The sequence below is a fragment of the Quercus lobata genome, chromosome 12 (genome assembly GCF_001633185.2).
Source record: "Quercus lobata isolate SW786 chromosome 12, ValleyOak3.0 Primary Assembly, whole genome shotgun sequence".
Lineage (NCBI taxonomy): Eukaryota > Viridiplantae > Streptophyta > Magnoliopsida > Fagales > Fagaceae > Quercus > Quercus lobata.
The window spans coordinates 41,038,901-41,052,970 of NC_044915.1; the positions used below are offsets into that span (position 1 = coordinate 41,038,901).

The 14,070-nt window shown below is 39.6% G+C and overlaps 1 protein-coding gene across 2 annotated transcripts; it reads left to right on the plus strand.

Moving 5' to 3' along the window:
• The first annotated feature begins 5,585 nt into the window (after nucleotides 1–5,585).
• Nucleotides 5,586–13,084, plus strand: LOC115971554. 2 transcript variants are annotated; one of them, XM_031091544.1, is made up of 10 exons: nucleotides 5,586–5,829; nucleotides 6,184–6,257; nucleotides 6,358–6,435; nucleotides 7,077–7,189; nucleotides 7,297–7,362; nucleotides 7,552–7,653; nucleotides 7,769–8,336; nucleotides 8,997–9,202; nucleotides 9,317–9,480; nucleotides 12,693–13,084. In XM_031091544.1, the coding sequence occupies exons 1-10, from the start codon at nucleotides 5,699–5,701 to the stop codon at nucleotides 12,823–12,825; spliced, it is 1,635 nt and encodes a 544-aa protein (XP_030947404.1). In that variant the 5' UTR covers nucleotides 5,586–5,698; the 3' UTR covers nucleotides 12,826–13,084. The 2 variants fall into 2 exon arrangements, with proteins under 2 accessions (XP_030947404.1, XP_030947405.1); XM_031091545.1 differs by having other exon boundaries at nucleotides 6,193–6,257.
• The last annotated feature ends 986 nt before the right edge of the window (nucleotides 13,085–14,070 follow it).

Genomic DNA, 14,070 nt, shown 5'->3' on the forward strand with positions numbered 1-14,070 from the left:
GGACATAACCAAGATATTGTATGGTCCTCGGACTCAAACCTATGGGGAAACCAACTACTTAAAAAAAAACTAAGTTTTGGACAGAACTAAGGTATTGCATGGTCCTCGAACTCAAACCTATGGGGAAACCAACTACTTAAAGAAAATATCTAAATTTTGGACTGAACCAAGGTGTTGCATGGTCATCGGACTCAAACCTATGGGGAAACCAACCATTAAAGGAATCGGGATACCAAATTGGTCCTAACAACACACAGGACATTTCGGATGATGCCTATACCTCCACTGAAGTAGGTTCAGACACGAGTCCAACGTCCTATTGGTGTGGGTAAGTTAGAGTTCCGGGATATAATCTCAAATATATCATATGCACAATCATTCATACATGATAAGATAACTAGTTCAAAAATCAGGAGATCCGCAACAATAGTAAGTTTCAACAAGGGCAACTAACATGTAATTTAAAGAAAGAAAAGAACTTCATATAAATGGTTAATAAGTTCAACTACAATCAAACTACAAAGTCTTCGAAACAAAAGGGAAACGAGTTAAGTAATTAAACGGGAAACAAATACAAAGGTCGGCCAGGGCTACTACTCCTTCAATATCATCTTGTCTACGTCCTCGGAAGGCAGAGCAGGACTAGTCTCGGGGCCTAGGGACACATCCCCTTCTTGGGGAGGTTGAGCGGGGTCGGTTTCGATGCTTCTGGGGACCTCAGGAAGGGGAATTTCCTGTAGGGGATGAACAAGAATGGTTGGCTCCTTAGCAACAGGAATTTGAGCTCCGAACGTAGGCTCGACAACCTCTTCGGGCATCTCGGGATTCATACATCCAGGTTCTTCTATCGTATCATGAGGCTCTTCCCCTTCAAGCGACTCGCCAGGAGGGATGCTGATCTGTGCAGCTTCTGACTGAGTAACCCCTGCCTCGTGTTGATCGCTCACAGCCTCGGAGCTGGCGGAGGCGGTCTCACGGATGGCTGGAGGATAAAATATGTTCTCCGCCTTCCACAAGTCAGACGAAGCATTCACCCCAGCTCGTTTTAAGGCCTCTTCCCAAACTTGGGAGCAGTATAGTCTGCATACTGCAGGAATTTGAGTTTTAAGGAAGGCCTGGGTTTCAGCCACCCCTGTCTCGTAACCCTTATCCTCAGCCTTGTCCCTAACAGTTTCGGCCCCGTTTTTGGCAAACTCAGCCTCTTGCTTGGCCCTCACTGCTTCGTCCCGGGCATACTCCACCACGCCTTTAGCATTCTCTGCCATGATCAGTTTCTTCTTCAAATCACTGATCTGATCCTTAGCTATTTGTAACTGATCCTCGGTTTAGAGTAGACGTTTTGTCTGTTTCTCGGCCTGTTTTTGGGCGCCATTTAAACCCGTCGAGGCACTATCCCTCTCTCAGATAACCTCCTTTAAGGCCTCCTTAGCCTTTGCTAGGTCGTCCTCGGAAGCTTTGAGAGTCCGCGCGGCATCTATGCGTTTGGCGCGTTCATTCTCAACAGCCTTACTCTGCTTGTTAACTTCCTCCTCCATCCTATAGGTGGTCTGGAGTGCCAGTCAAGTGAGATAAATACATCGTGAGTGAAAGTCTGGGAGCAAGAGTTAATAGAATTTTAGGTTTCTAGAGTCTTACTATGCCCAAGTATCTCTTTACATTGAGGAAAACCTCTTGCATTCTCATGTTCTTCAATTCTTCCACATCGGTGGGAAGCAACATGGTTCTCCCTAATGCGTCGGCCACATAATCGCCCTTGCTGTCTCCGAGGTCTCTCATGGACGCGGTTTCTAGCAATGGCTCCCCGTGGAGCATGGGGGCAGGAAGCCAAGCACTCGGCGCGGATTGGGCTTCGATCCTTTTCCCCTTGCCTTGAGTGGATTGGGTTTCGATCCCTTTCCCCTTGCCTTGGGTGGATTGGGCCTCGGTTCCTTTCCCCTTACTTTGGTGCCCAATCTTCAGCTGTTTTTGGGCTCGCGAGGTCTCATCCCTCTCCTGAGAGGATTAGGACTTTCCCCCTTCCATGGACTTCTTCCCTTTGAGACTCCTCTTTCTCTTTGAGTCGGTGGGTTCCAACCGAGGAGGCAGAGCTGACTGAGGAGGAGCAGTAAGTTGGGGACGAGGAGATTGTGGTTTTAGCTTAGTAGATGAAGACCTCGTCTGGATGGGTTGAGGCTGAGACGGGGAGGAGGGAACACTGGACTGCGGTTTTCCCTGCGCACCCTTCCCCGGTTGACCCTCGAGGAGGTCAAGTAAGCTAGTCGGAGGCTTTCTCTTGAGCCCCATCTAGGCTCGGGAAGATGTCCCCACTGACAATAGTTCCATTTCGGACAAGGCCGGATCACCTAGATCACCAGAAGGATCCTCGGATTGGTCGGCTTGGTCAAATATCCCAAATCCCTCCTCGGACTGACCCAACTCGCCTTCGTCCTCCGCTACTTGGTGAGATGGGGAGAGGTCCACCAATGGGATGTCCTCTGGGACAGAAGATCCTTCAGAGATTAAAAATCCTGATTCGACTGCGGTAATTTTTGGAAGCCGAGGACGGCTAGCGTTGATCACGTGCCTTGGGTCGGCAAATGACTTCTGAAGGGGAGCGTACCCTAAGATTTTGTGAGCGGCTCTGACTTGACCATCCTCGTCATTTACGAAAACTGCCGCTTGAAGAACAGTCTCCAAGTCTACCCAGTTAACTAGGTGAAAGTGTCGGTGAAAAGCGTTTGGATCTGCAAGAAAAAGACATGCACATGGTTAGTAACCGAACCACATCAAATTAAAATGGCACAAAAGATCAGCACCCTTCCATACAAAATCTTAAAATGGCGTAAGATTTTATGAGCGACTCTGACTTGACCATTCTCGTCATTTACGAAAACTGCCGCTTGAAGAACAGTCTCCAAGTCCACCCGGTTAACTAGGTGAAAGTGTCGGTGAAAAGCGTTTGGATCTGCAAGAAAAAGACATGCACATGGTTAGTAACCGAACCACATCAAATTAAAATGGCACAAAGGATCGGCACCCTTCCATACTCTATACCCCACCTGGTTCTCCCTCCACCATTGGGCATGGAACGCCATCATACCATTCACCGGATATGATAAAGAAATCCTTGTTTAACCCCTTGTTGGAATCAGGGAGGTATTGGATTAGTCGAACTCTCTCGTCTCTTGTCTTCATGTAATAGGATTCTCCCTTCAAATTTTGGAGATTATAACACCAATTTACATCATGGTGGGTCAATCTTAGCCACATCTTTTCGTTTAAGGCATCAACACAACCCAGAATCCTAAACATGTTGCCGGTGCACTGGGTGGGGGCTAATCGGAAGTGCCTAAGGTAACCCTTCGTTACGGGCCCCATGAGGATTCTCATACCCCCCTCTACGAAGGTGAGAACAGGAATTACCACCTCGCCCGTCCTTTTCAGAATGTGCCACTCCCCTATTTTACAGTGCCTCAGACTCACGTTGGGGGGAATCCTATAATCGGCGATGAACTTTTCCATCGCCTCTTCAGTATCAACCAATTTCCTTAGTCTCAATTTAACCATCTCTAAGAGTTACTAAACAAACTCAACCAATGACGGGAGAAAGAAGGGAACAAGAGAAAAATAAACCCAGAAAAAAAAAATACGAGTTAATGAAGGCAGAGAACTTACAGAAAAGAGGAAAGGTGCCTCGGACAGGCTTTTGGTGTTGGAGATAGACTTGAGTTTGGACGAAAGTTCAGATGAACCCAGGGTATATGCGCTAGAACTCTTAAGTGCAAAACTGAAGAGACAAATCAGTTCCAAAAATCATTTATGCCTCCTATCGAAAGTAACTGCACGAATTTTCCCGCCCATAAAGGCAAGGAAATCTCTACCATTAGATCTCCATCACGCCGTTGAACGTGGGAAGCACAGAGCCGCCTGCATTTAATGAGGACACGTTTCACCTTCCAAAGGCTCTAAGAACGTGTCTCGGGCAGACAAAAAGTCTCGGGAACCGATAGGTGACAAAGATTGACAAGCATTGACAGACGTCTGATGTCATCAAAACCCTCTTATTCGTCCGAGGAGCCGGATAGTAGGATTTTGAGGGGCTATTGTGGGGCCAGAGAACTTACGACCCGACCTACTTTCCATTAAGGCCCAGGGCCCGCGTCGAGGAGGGTAGTTGCTGAGAACAAGTAGGGAAAGGCCAAATAGCCTAGAGACACAACCGAGGACGACCTTGTCCTCAGCATCCCAAGACTTCAAAGGGAAGAGCGACATCTCGTCGAAGGCTGCCTCTAAAATGCCCTCAGAAGAAGAGACGGGTAGAATGGGACCCACATGGGGGTACATAGTGGGAGTGGTTCAAGATAAATACGTCACCTCTGCATTGAATGTGCCTACAAACGTCCTAGCCATATTAATGAGAAAAGACGTCTGAACAGTGTGGTTTCGGTTAGTGCAACTAACAAAAAGTAAGGGGAGGCGGCTGATGGGACAGGTATTCGAATAGGAGCCTGTCTGATAAACGGGTGGAGAGTCAGGATCAACCGAGAAGGGCTATATAATGTAAAGACTTGTGCGCCAAAAAAGGGGGGCGCCCAGATGATGGAGTCCTAAACAGGGGAGAATAATAAAAACAGAAAGCTCCTTGGACGAGGTCTAAGAACCGGAGCCACTCATGACATACCAGAATAGATTATTATTAAACATGTCAGGTTCATTCTTGTGCAAATCGCTATGAACACTATGATCAACCACCGTTCGGTGACCAAGACCTAGCCTTTCAAACCCATGTTCTACAAATTATATTGTTTGGGCCTTTTTACGTGCGAACCCAATATCATTTTGTGGTCGTTACAAATTGAGTCCTTACAATTGGCGCCGTCTGTGGGGAGAATAATAAGAACAGAAAGCTCCTTGGACGAGGTCTAAGAACCGAAGCCACTCATGACATACCGAAATAGATTATTATTAAACACGTCAGGTTCATTCTTGTGCAAATCGCTATGAACATTATGATCAACCACCGTTCGGTGATCAAGACCTAGCATTTCAAACCCACGTTCTACAAATTATATTGTTTGGACATTTTTATATAGAAACCCAATATCATTTTGTGGTCGTTACAAATTGAGTCCTTACATGTATGTATATATATATATATATATATATTAAGTGAGCCAAAATTTGTAATTTAATTATTTACTTTGGTTTAGTTTGCAAATTGTTAACATGATCCGCACTAGGACCAATCTTACTTTATAACAATGATAAAGACGCATGAAATTATTTAACCACAATAGAAATTCCCACACATATATAATAGCCGAATAGTGAAAAGATAAATTCTTTGGTTACAAAAATCTGACTATTGATAATATGACACATTGTTAGTGATAGGCAAAAAAAATAATGCAAGTGATAGATCAAATTGCAATAAGAAAAAAGCTTGCTAATTCCATAGGTTTTTTTTTTTTTTTTTTTGGGGGGAAGTTAGTGTTACTCGACAGGTAAAGAAAAATAATAGAATATGAGAGCATCAGTATCACTGACGTGGCAAAGAATATATATATATATATATATATTTTTTTTTTTGAGAAACAACGTGGCAAAGAAATTAACAATACGGTGGATTAGTCGGTAGAGTAGGAGGGGAGGGGAAGGATAGAGAAGAAATAAAACGTTACCAAAAACACAAAATCCAAAAATCAAAACAGAGCAGGAAATGGAAGACGAAAGGTTATTAGCGATGGAGAGGCACCAGATGGAGCAGATTCGAGAGCTTGATCTCGAAGAATTGCAGGTCGAAGAGGTCGATGACCTCAACAACTCATCCGACGATGACCTCGACGCCACGTAATCTCTTCTCGGTTCTATTTTTTTTTTTTTCTTCACAATATTGTTTATTCTCCATAGTGTGGGACTTAGGGTTCTTGCGTAGCTTTGAATTTAACCGTAGCTTGATTTTGATTTTGTTTAAAAAAAAAAATTGGAAATGCAAGATAACTTTCGTAACATTAACATATAAAGCATTAATTCATAGTGAATTGATTTCCAAAAAATTGAATAATTGTTTTTTTTTTTTTTTTAAATCCACTCAAATTTTGGTGACTGTGTGATTGAATGCGTTTTTCTGTTTAATTTGGAGTTTGATTTCACTGTTGTTTTGATTATTTTTCCTTATTATGCGTATTTTGATTTGGATTGAAGTGATCGCAGTTATGGCGGCGCTGGTGATATGACATTCAACACATCTTTGGCTTCGTTACATACATATCTTGGCGGTAGGCATATTGTTTTTGTGTTTTATGTATACATGTGTATTGGTGCTCGTCGAAACTATCTATGGTTTAGTGGTATGATATCTCTTGTTGCATATAATAGAGGTTGAAGATACTCACCGTAGGTTGGCCTTCTTGGAAGGCAGCGCCGTCTTGAACCTCCCGCTGTTTTATCTTGAAGGTATTTATTTAATATTCAAATTTTTAATAATGGTTTCGATTTTCAGTTCCGGTATCAATCTGGTTGGTTGGCTATTAAACTTTGTCCAAAGAACAAGCTTAGTCATAGTCGTGTGAAGTTGAAAAAAAAAATCTGGAATATTAGGAAGTGAAGACAGTGTTTCATAGTTTTGGTGAGCGCTAATCAAAAAGTGCATTCAGGTTTTTGTTGGATGTTTAAACAACTAAAGTTTCAAGTACAATTTTGCAAACATTTTCGAAAGAAATTTGATGCCGGTGTAATACTGTGTTACTGAGCCTTTCTAAATATAAATATGTGTGTGTGCGTGTCTATATATATTCTTTTCCATATTCATTCATGCGCCATGTTGTGTGTGAGTGTGTATGCATGTATATATTTATTTTTCCTATTCTTTCATGCGCCGTTATGCTCTGTAATGGCTTATGCAGTATCATGCATAAGATTTTAAATCAGTTTTCATAACCCCTAGGCGTTAAACGCCAGTTTAATGAAGTACCCTCAGTCTTTCAAGTTTTAAGATCTAACGTCCTAGTCAGATTGCTGTGGTATTTGATGCATCAAATTATCATCTATACATTTTCTGAAAGAGAAATTTTGACCTGCTGTGTGATATATGTCAGGAGTTGTTTTGTTCCCAGAGGCTACCCTTCCTCTAAGAGTTATCCAACCAAATTTTATAGCTGCCGTCGAGAGAGCAATGGCCCAAGTTGATGTTCCTTATACTATTGGTGTGGTAGGTGAACTGCTTACGACTGATTTTCACTTGGTCTTATCTTTATCAGGGATTACTTCCCTGAATTTTTGTCTGAAAGTTTTGACGAGGTTTTGAAACTTCTCCAGGTCCGTGTATACAGGGATCCTGATAACCCAAGAATAAAGTTTGCAACCATTGGGACAACAGCAGAGGTTATATTACAAAAGCTTGCAGCCAATTCTTTCTTTTTTCTTTCTTCTTCCTTTTTTTCCCCTCCCGATTGATGAGGATGTCACTTATATATGTGGGATTCTATGTTGGTTGTTTTATATATTTAGGCTCTATTGGTTGTCACATTATTTATGGAATAGCTTATCCATTTGCTAAACTTACTTTTACAGATTCGGCAATACCGGCGGTTAGAGGATGGCTCACTGAACGTGGTTACTCGTGGCCAGCAGAGATTTCGTCTAAGGCGACGCTGGATTGATGTGGAAGGGGCAGTTAGGATTATATTATGCTTGAATGATGTTTCTTTATTTTTCTTTTTATTCCCCACTCTTTTTGGTTGCCTATAACAGTAATGGCTTATTTGGGGTAAAATTTTCATCTTTCTAGCCATGTGGAGAAGTCCAAATTATCCAGGAAGATCAGCCATTACGGACTCCATGTGATGCTTTTGGAAAATTGACACCATTAAGTAATCTTCGGAGCCATAGTCTCTCATTTACCCAGCCTTTGAATGCTTCTCGTGCTAAATTGCATCAATCTAGGGATGAGGACAATGTTTCAGAGTCAAATTCTGAAGAAAGTTTTGAGAGTTCGCTCTCCCTTACAGAAAGGAGCATCCACCGTTCTGCTGTTGATTCTTGTTACGGGTGTGATATAATGGATGAATCTACAAGCAGTGATGATGAAAAATTCTTGTGTGAGCCAGACCTACACTTTGGAAGATCTTTCCTAAAAGACTCTGAATCCGTAGGATCATTGCATTCAAACCATCAGAAACACATTGAAAATGCTGATTTAGGTTCCACATCGGGAAGGCAATCTTGTCAAGGAGAAGAGACAGACAGGCATAGGAGAAAAATTAATTTCGACCAGTTCCGCAGAGTTCCAAGAGCATACTGGCCCCATTGGGTATACCGTATGTATGATTCCTATTGCCTAGCTGAAAGGGCTGCAGGTAGTTTTACTTTGGTTTTGTTCATGCCCCTATGTTATCTTTATCATTTATTAGTTTTTATATTTTAGCTTCAGCTGTGGTTGAGCATTGTAACGCAAGGTCTTCATCATGAAAATACCTTAGGTCATACATTCTAATAGCATAAGATATGTATTGTAATCACCCTTGTTTTTAAATATTTAATTCAAAGGACACTGATATGGTTCAGTTTTGATCTTTCTAAGGATTCTGAAGCCTTTCTAAATGTGACTGTAGTCTATTTGTAGAATATATAAGAAATAATTTGTTTTCCATGAAAAGGGAAAAATTTGCAAAATGTTGTTGCATTTTGTAGAATCAACCAATTTATCTTAGATGACCAAGAATAAATCATTCTAGAAGAGATAAAATCTCATTAGTTTAGCAAACCACACTAGTTCAAATCTTTCCTTCCCCCTCCCCTTGGGGCCAAGCTTTACTATCCAAGCATTTTTCCTGATATCCTCCTATCTCTTCCTTGGTTCAAGTGGAAAATTACACAATTGCATTGCCTTATAAAGTATTCAGATATTATGAACAGGAGGGATTCTTCCTGTTCATCGTCTTTAACTCAACTAGGTTTGGATCTTGTTTTTAAATCTCATTTAATGACACTAATCTTTCTGCACTGGTACTTTGCAGATATGTGGAAAAAGATAGTTGGGGCACCCAGTATGGATGGTCTTGTTAGGAAGCCTGATCTTTTGTCATTTTATATTGCCAGTAAAATCCCGGTTTCTGAATCTACAAGGCAGGAACTTCTGGAGATTGACGGGATTTCATATAGATTGCGTTGGGAAATTGAGTTACTTGAGAGTGTCAATCTAATTCGATGTAAGATCTGTAAGGTAATTATATGGTCTTGCTTCAAAACTCTGGGTATGTGTGCGTGCACAAATAAAGATGCAATGTCTCTAGTTGCCCATCTATTCATTCTTCATTTTCAATTTTCTTTGATGCAGACTGAAATCGCAAGGAGGAGTGATATGTTGGTCATGTCTAGTGAAGGTCCTCTTGGTGCTTATGTGAACGTACATGGTTACGTGCACGAGATAATGACGCTCTACAGGGCAAATGGCTTAGCACTAAGAGGGCTACCAGAGACAGAATACAGTTGGTTTCCTGGGTATGGGATTTTCTTTTATTCTCTTTTGTCCATGTGACTTGTTTGAAAAATATTGACTTGTGCAATTTCACCTTTCACAAGTTAAGTGATTGTGTGGCTACTTATCTAGAATATATATATTGCCAATGAGCTCAAGCTCAAATGACACCTCCTTTTGTAAGAGCAAGGTGGAGGGTAAGGTCATTGGTGCAAAACCCATTAGGTGTATGTGTAATTTATCAATACTAAAAACCAAAGAGTAAAGTGCTTGTGTGCTAAGAGCTAATGAAAAGTGTGCTTGAAACCGTTAGATGCAACCAGGGACCTGATGATGTTGCATGTATTGACATGGATACCCATTCTATTATCACTTGTTCTTAGTCCTGGTATCCAATGTGCATAATGATTTAAAGTTTGCATGTGTGCTTGTCTGGGTTATGATTTAGGAGGATTGGTGGATCTGGAGTTCAGAAAATTTTATATCTTTTTAAAAGAAGGTTTCGTAAAGAAGAGAAAATAATATTTTATCTAAGTTTGAAAGAGGTAAGAAGAAATGGAAATCAAATTTCTCCACACCTGTGAACAGTGCGCATGAACTGTGCAAATGAATAGTATCTATGAACACGATAGTGAACAGTACACAGTAAAGAGCAGAAAGAAAGAACGGAAGGAAAAAGAACAATAAGGCCAATGTGCCTTAATACTCAAACACTTGGTATTTTTTTTCAACTCTAACTATTTTCAAGTACTTTGAGCACAAATATATATATAAGGACTCATTCTTGTACTAATGGTAATAGGAGTAACAGTAATAGGAGTCATAGTTTGACTAGTAAACTAAAAACCTAATAAGGTAATAACTAATAAAAGACTTACTTGGACTCATAAGAAAATAAAACCTAAGATACTTAGGATCTCCTAGAAAATCCTTGACTCAACTAAATTACCAAAACATCCCTAATTCACAAGGATTGCAGAAACTGCAATTTTTCTACTGAATACAAAATTTACCATAACTTTTAAAATACAAACCCAAATTTTTTTTTTTTTTTTTTTAACCCTTAGACAAATATAACTAGAGCTTTAAATCACTCAATTTTCAGTTCCATTGGACTTCATACTTGAACCCCAATTAAATCTTGAATAGACGAATTAGCAAAGTAGTATTAAATCAATCTTATCTGGCTGCATCATAGATACCCCACCCCCTCTACCTCTATTAATTGCACTTGTTCTTTGTTTTTGTGTGCATAATGAATTAAATTTTGGTCAGCTGGATATGGTTTTCAGCTGATGGTACTTGTAGGGATAAGGGCCCAAAGTTAGGCCTTGGGCCTTGGCCGAGGACGTTGGTTGGTCCGAGAACAAATAAATAGTAGTAAAGGTGTTAAGTTTAGAGTCCCATAAGTAGGTTGCAAGTGGAAAGGTTGGGGAAGGAGGTTCGAGGAGGAGCATCTCCTTAGATAAACAAAGCACAGATCAAATGTATATCCCATCGTTCAAGATGACCCTCCAAAAAATTCCACCGATGGGGACGAGCGTTATGAACGTACGGGAGGGATGAAAGTTTAAAAATATCTAAGAAAAAACTGCTGCCACCGCATTGAATACTTTGCAGCTAACTTTCTGGCCACATTTATGTGGAAAAGACCTCTGAATAGTGCTGCCTTGGTTACCCCAACTCACAGATGGCCAGAGGGGGTGTTCGATAGGACAAGTACTCAAGTAGTGCCCTGGATGGTCAAAAACTGAAGGGCTAAGATCATTGAAAGGGAGATATATAATGTAAGAGACTCCTGAGAACAGAGGGGATTGAGAAATTAAGAGAGAAACATTGTTGCCATCAAGAACCGACTTTGTAATCAAACTTAAAAGAAATATATAAGAACAAATCTCCTCGGACTGTGCCGAGGATGATTTTCTTTTGCTTGAATCAATTTATTTTCCTTTTCTTGTCTTCTGAACTTGTCTCATTTGTTGTCCAACTCGTTAAAGCCCAGTTTTCCAACTCACTCTCTACAAATTTATTGTATTGGACTTTTTGAGCCTAAGTCCATCCATCCTTTGGGCCAGAGACTCAAATTTGATCCTTACAATATTGATATCTGAGTCCAAGTCTAGTGGGGTTGGGGCATATTGCATTTGAAAATGATTGTCCAAATGTCCTTTGGAACTTAACTTTGATGAATATCTAATGTTGGATTGTAATTAAGTTGTTCATGTTCTTACTTTCTTATGGTACTTCAGAGGCTTTTTCTTCTCAGCCTCCACCCTTTTTTCTGACTTCTTTTTAGAAAAAGGACATTATTATTGATGATGTTTCAGTGACTCTTTAGATAGCCCCTTAAACCTGCAACCAATCACACAACACAAATATACAGTCTCTTACAATACGAGTACACTTATGAGTTATGACTGTACTACGGTACTACCATTGTATACCTTTGTTCTCTCATATGACTACTCCGTAACTTTTCATCTTGTACTTATTAGCATGATCATTTTTCCTACTTTGTTATGAGTTTAGACTTTTTTTTTTTCCCTGTCAATTTATTTGCTTATGCATTATTAAAGCCTTAAATAGTTAAATATTCTAGGTACAACTGTGCTTTTGCTAACTGTCAGCAAATTATCTTTTCAGTAAAAAGCTAATCCAAATGTACTTTTGGCTGAGTGGCTGATAACATGTTTCCGGAGGATTTGGAAAATGTACATTGGTATAGTTAGCAAGTTCGAAGAGATTGAGAAGATAGTCTTTCTGGAATTCTTAGTACCTAGTTGAAATTTTATTGCAGAATTTTACATTTGTACAGAGAGAATACTTGGGAAAGACATCATTTGCTGGGATTAGAAATTGTTTGCAGTTGTTGGTAATTTGGAAACTAACAGAGTAAGGTAAGAAAATCGCAGGAGGAAGTACATCATGATAACAAAATATAAAATATATTATTATTAGTCTGGGATAAAACAAGGTGTGAAATACTTAAGTGTACTGTGTATGGTAGTTTGCAACTGTCTAATTATATTTATGAAAATATTTTCTTCAGACCTTAAAGAATATAGTACTGTGTATGGTAGTTTATTGTGTGGTTAATTTCCTGAATCTTGTAAGCTTTTGCTCGCTATTTTCAGCTAATGTTTGTTGAAGTAATCTGTGGTTTAGTTTTGATGCGACTCTTATGAAGTCAGTGTCACCTGAGTAGCTAAACTGGAAATTTATTGATTTTTTGCAGGTATGCATGGACGATCACTAACTGTGTCGCTTGTGAAACCCAAATGGGGTGGTTATATACAGCCACAAACAAGAAGTTGAAGCCTAGATCGTTTTGGGGGATTAGGAGCTGTCAAGTTGCGGATGACATGTAGTAACACCTAAATTTTAGGTGCTTCCCTTAATTAATCTTTCATTATATAATGAGATCAATGTGTATATGGCTTGTGTGTCAGCGAACATGTATTTTGTTAGAATGATTAGGAGGTGTTTAGTAGAGTAGTTTGAGAATTGTTGTTTGGAGTTTTTTGAAATACGTGTAGGTGAAAAAATGTGTGGAAATATATGTAATGTTGTTTAAAATGTGAAAATGTGAGTTTGAACTCACTCACCAAACAGGCCCAAATAGTTTAAGCTTTTGAGAAAAATGGTAGTTTTTCATGGTAACAGGTGGGCACAATGAACTCTCAAATGGTAAATAGTCTACTGTGTACACTGGCTTGTGTGTCAGCAAACATGTATTTTGTTAGAATGATTAATAATTTAAACTTTTGAGATAAATGGTAGTTTTTCATGGTTTCTTGGTAACAGGCAGGCACAATTAACTCTCAAAGGGTAAATAGTCTACTGTGTACAATAGCTAGATATATTGGCCCTTTTGATATCAAATTACATTTAACATGGAGAGAAAACAAACTCATAACGAGATTACATCTAATATGGAAATAAAAATTAAATAGAATCAAAGTCCTCTAATAGCATTAAATCATGATCAATCAATATTGATCTGTAAAATTCGGTTTACGCATCATCAAGTTTTTAAAAAGCGACTGAAAATTGTGGCTTTCATTGACGTGAGGATATTGTCCCAAACATGTACATGTAGGATCAAGATTGCTAGTGTCAAATTTGAGTCAGTGATACATCTATAGTATGTCAGAATACTTTTTTTGGTTTTTCCTTCCTCCTTTTTGGGTCAGATATGGGTTGGAGTGATTCGTGGTGCCATTACACTTTCCACCCGTAACATTCAGAAACTGATAATTTGCCAGTACTTTTTGGCATAATTTTATCTAGGAACAGGTTTAAATGCAGAATCAAGCTAAAAACTTCAGTGTAAACTGCTTAAATTTCACGAAAAAAATTGATTCAAGTTTGACGGCTTGACACAGTAAGAATGTATTTGCAACACCAACTAAAGTAGGTAGTTTTGGGAAGCACTTCGTTCAGATGTGTTGTCACAGTATTGTGTGAGAAATTAGACAGGAATCATGATAGAAAGTAGAAACCAACGTTTTTTTTTTTTTTTTTTTGCTAATATCATACAAACCACCGTCACTCTTAAAAAGAACAAGTTTTATTTCCAAAACATAATGGAACAGCACTCATCTAAAGTTTGT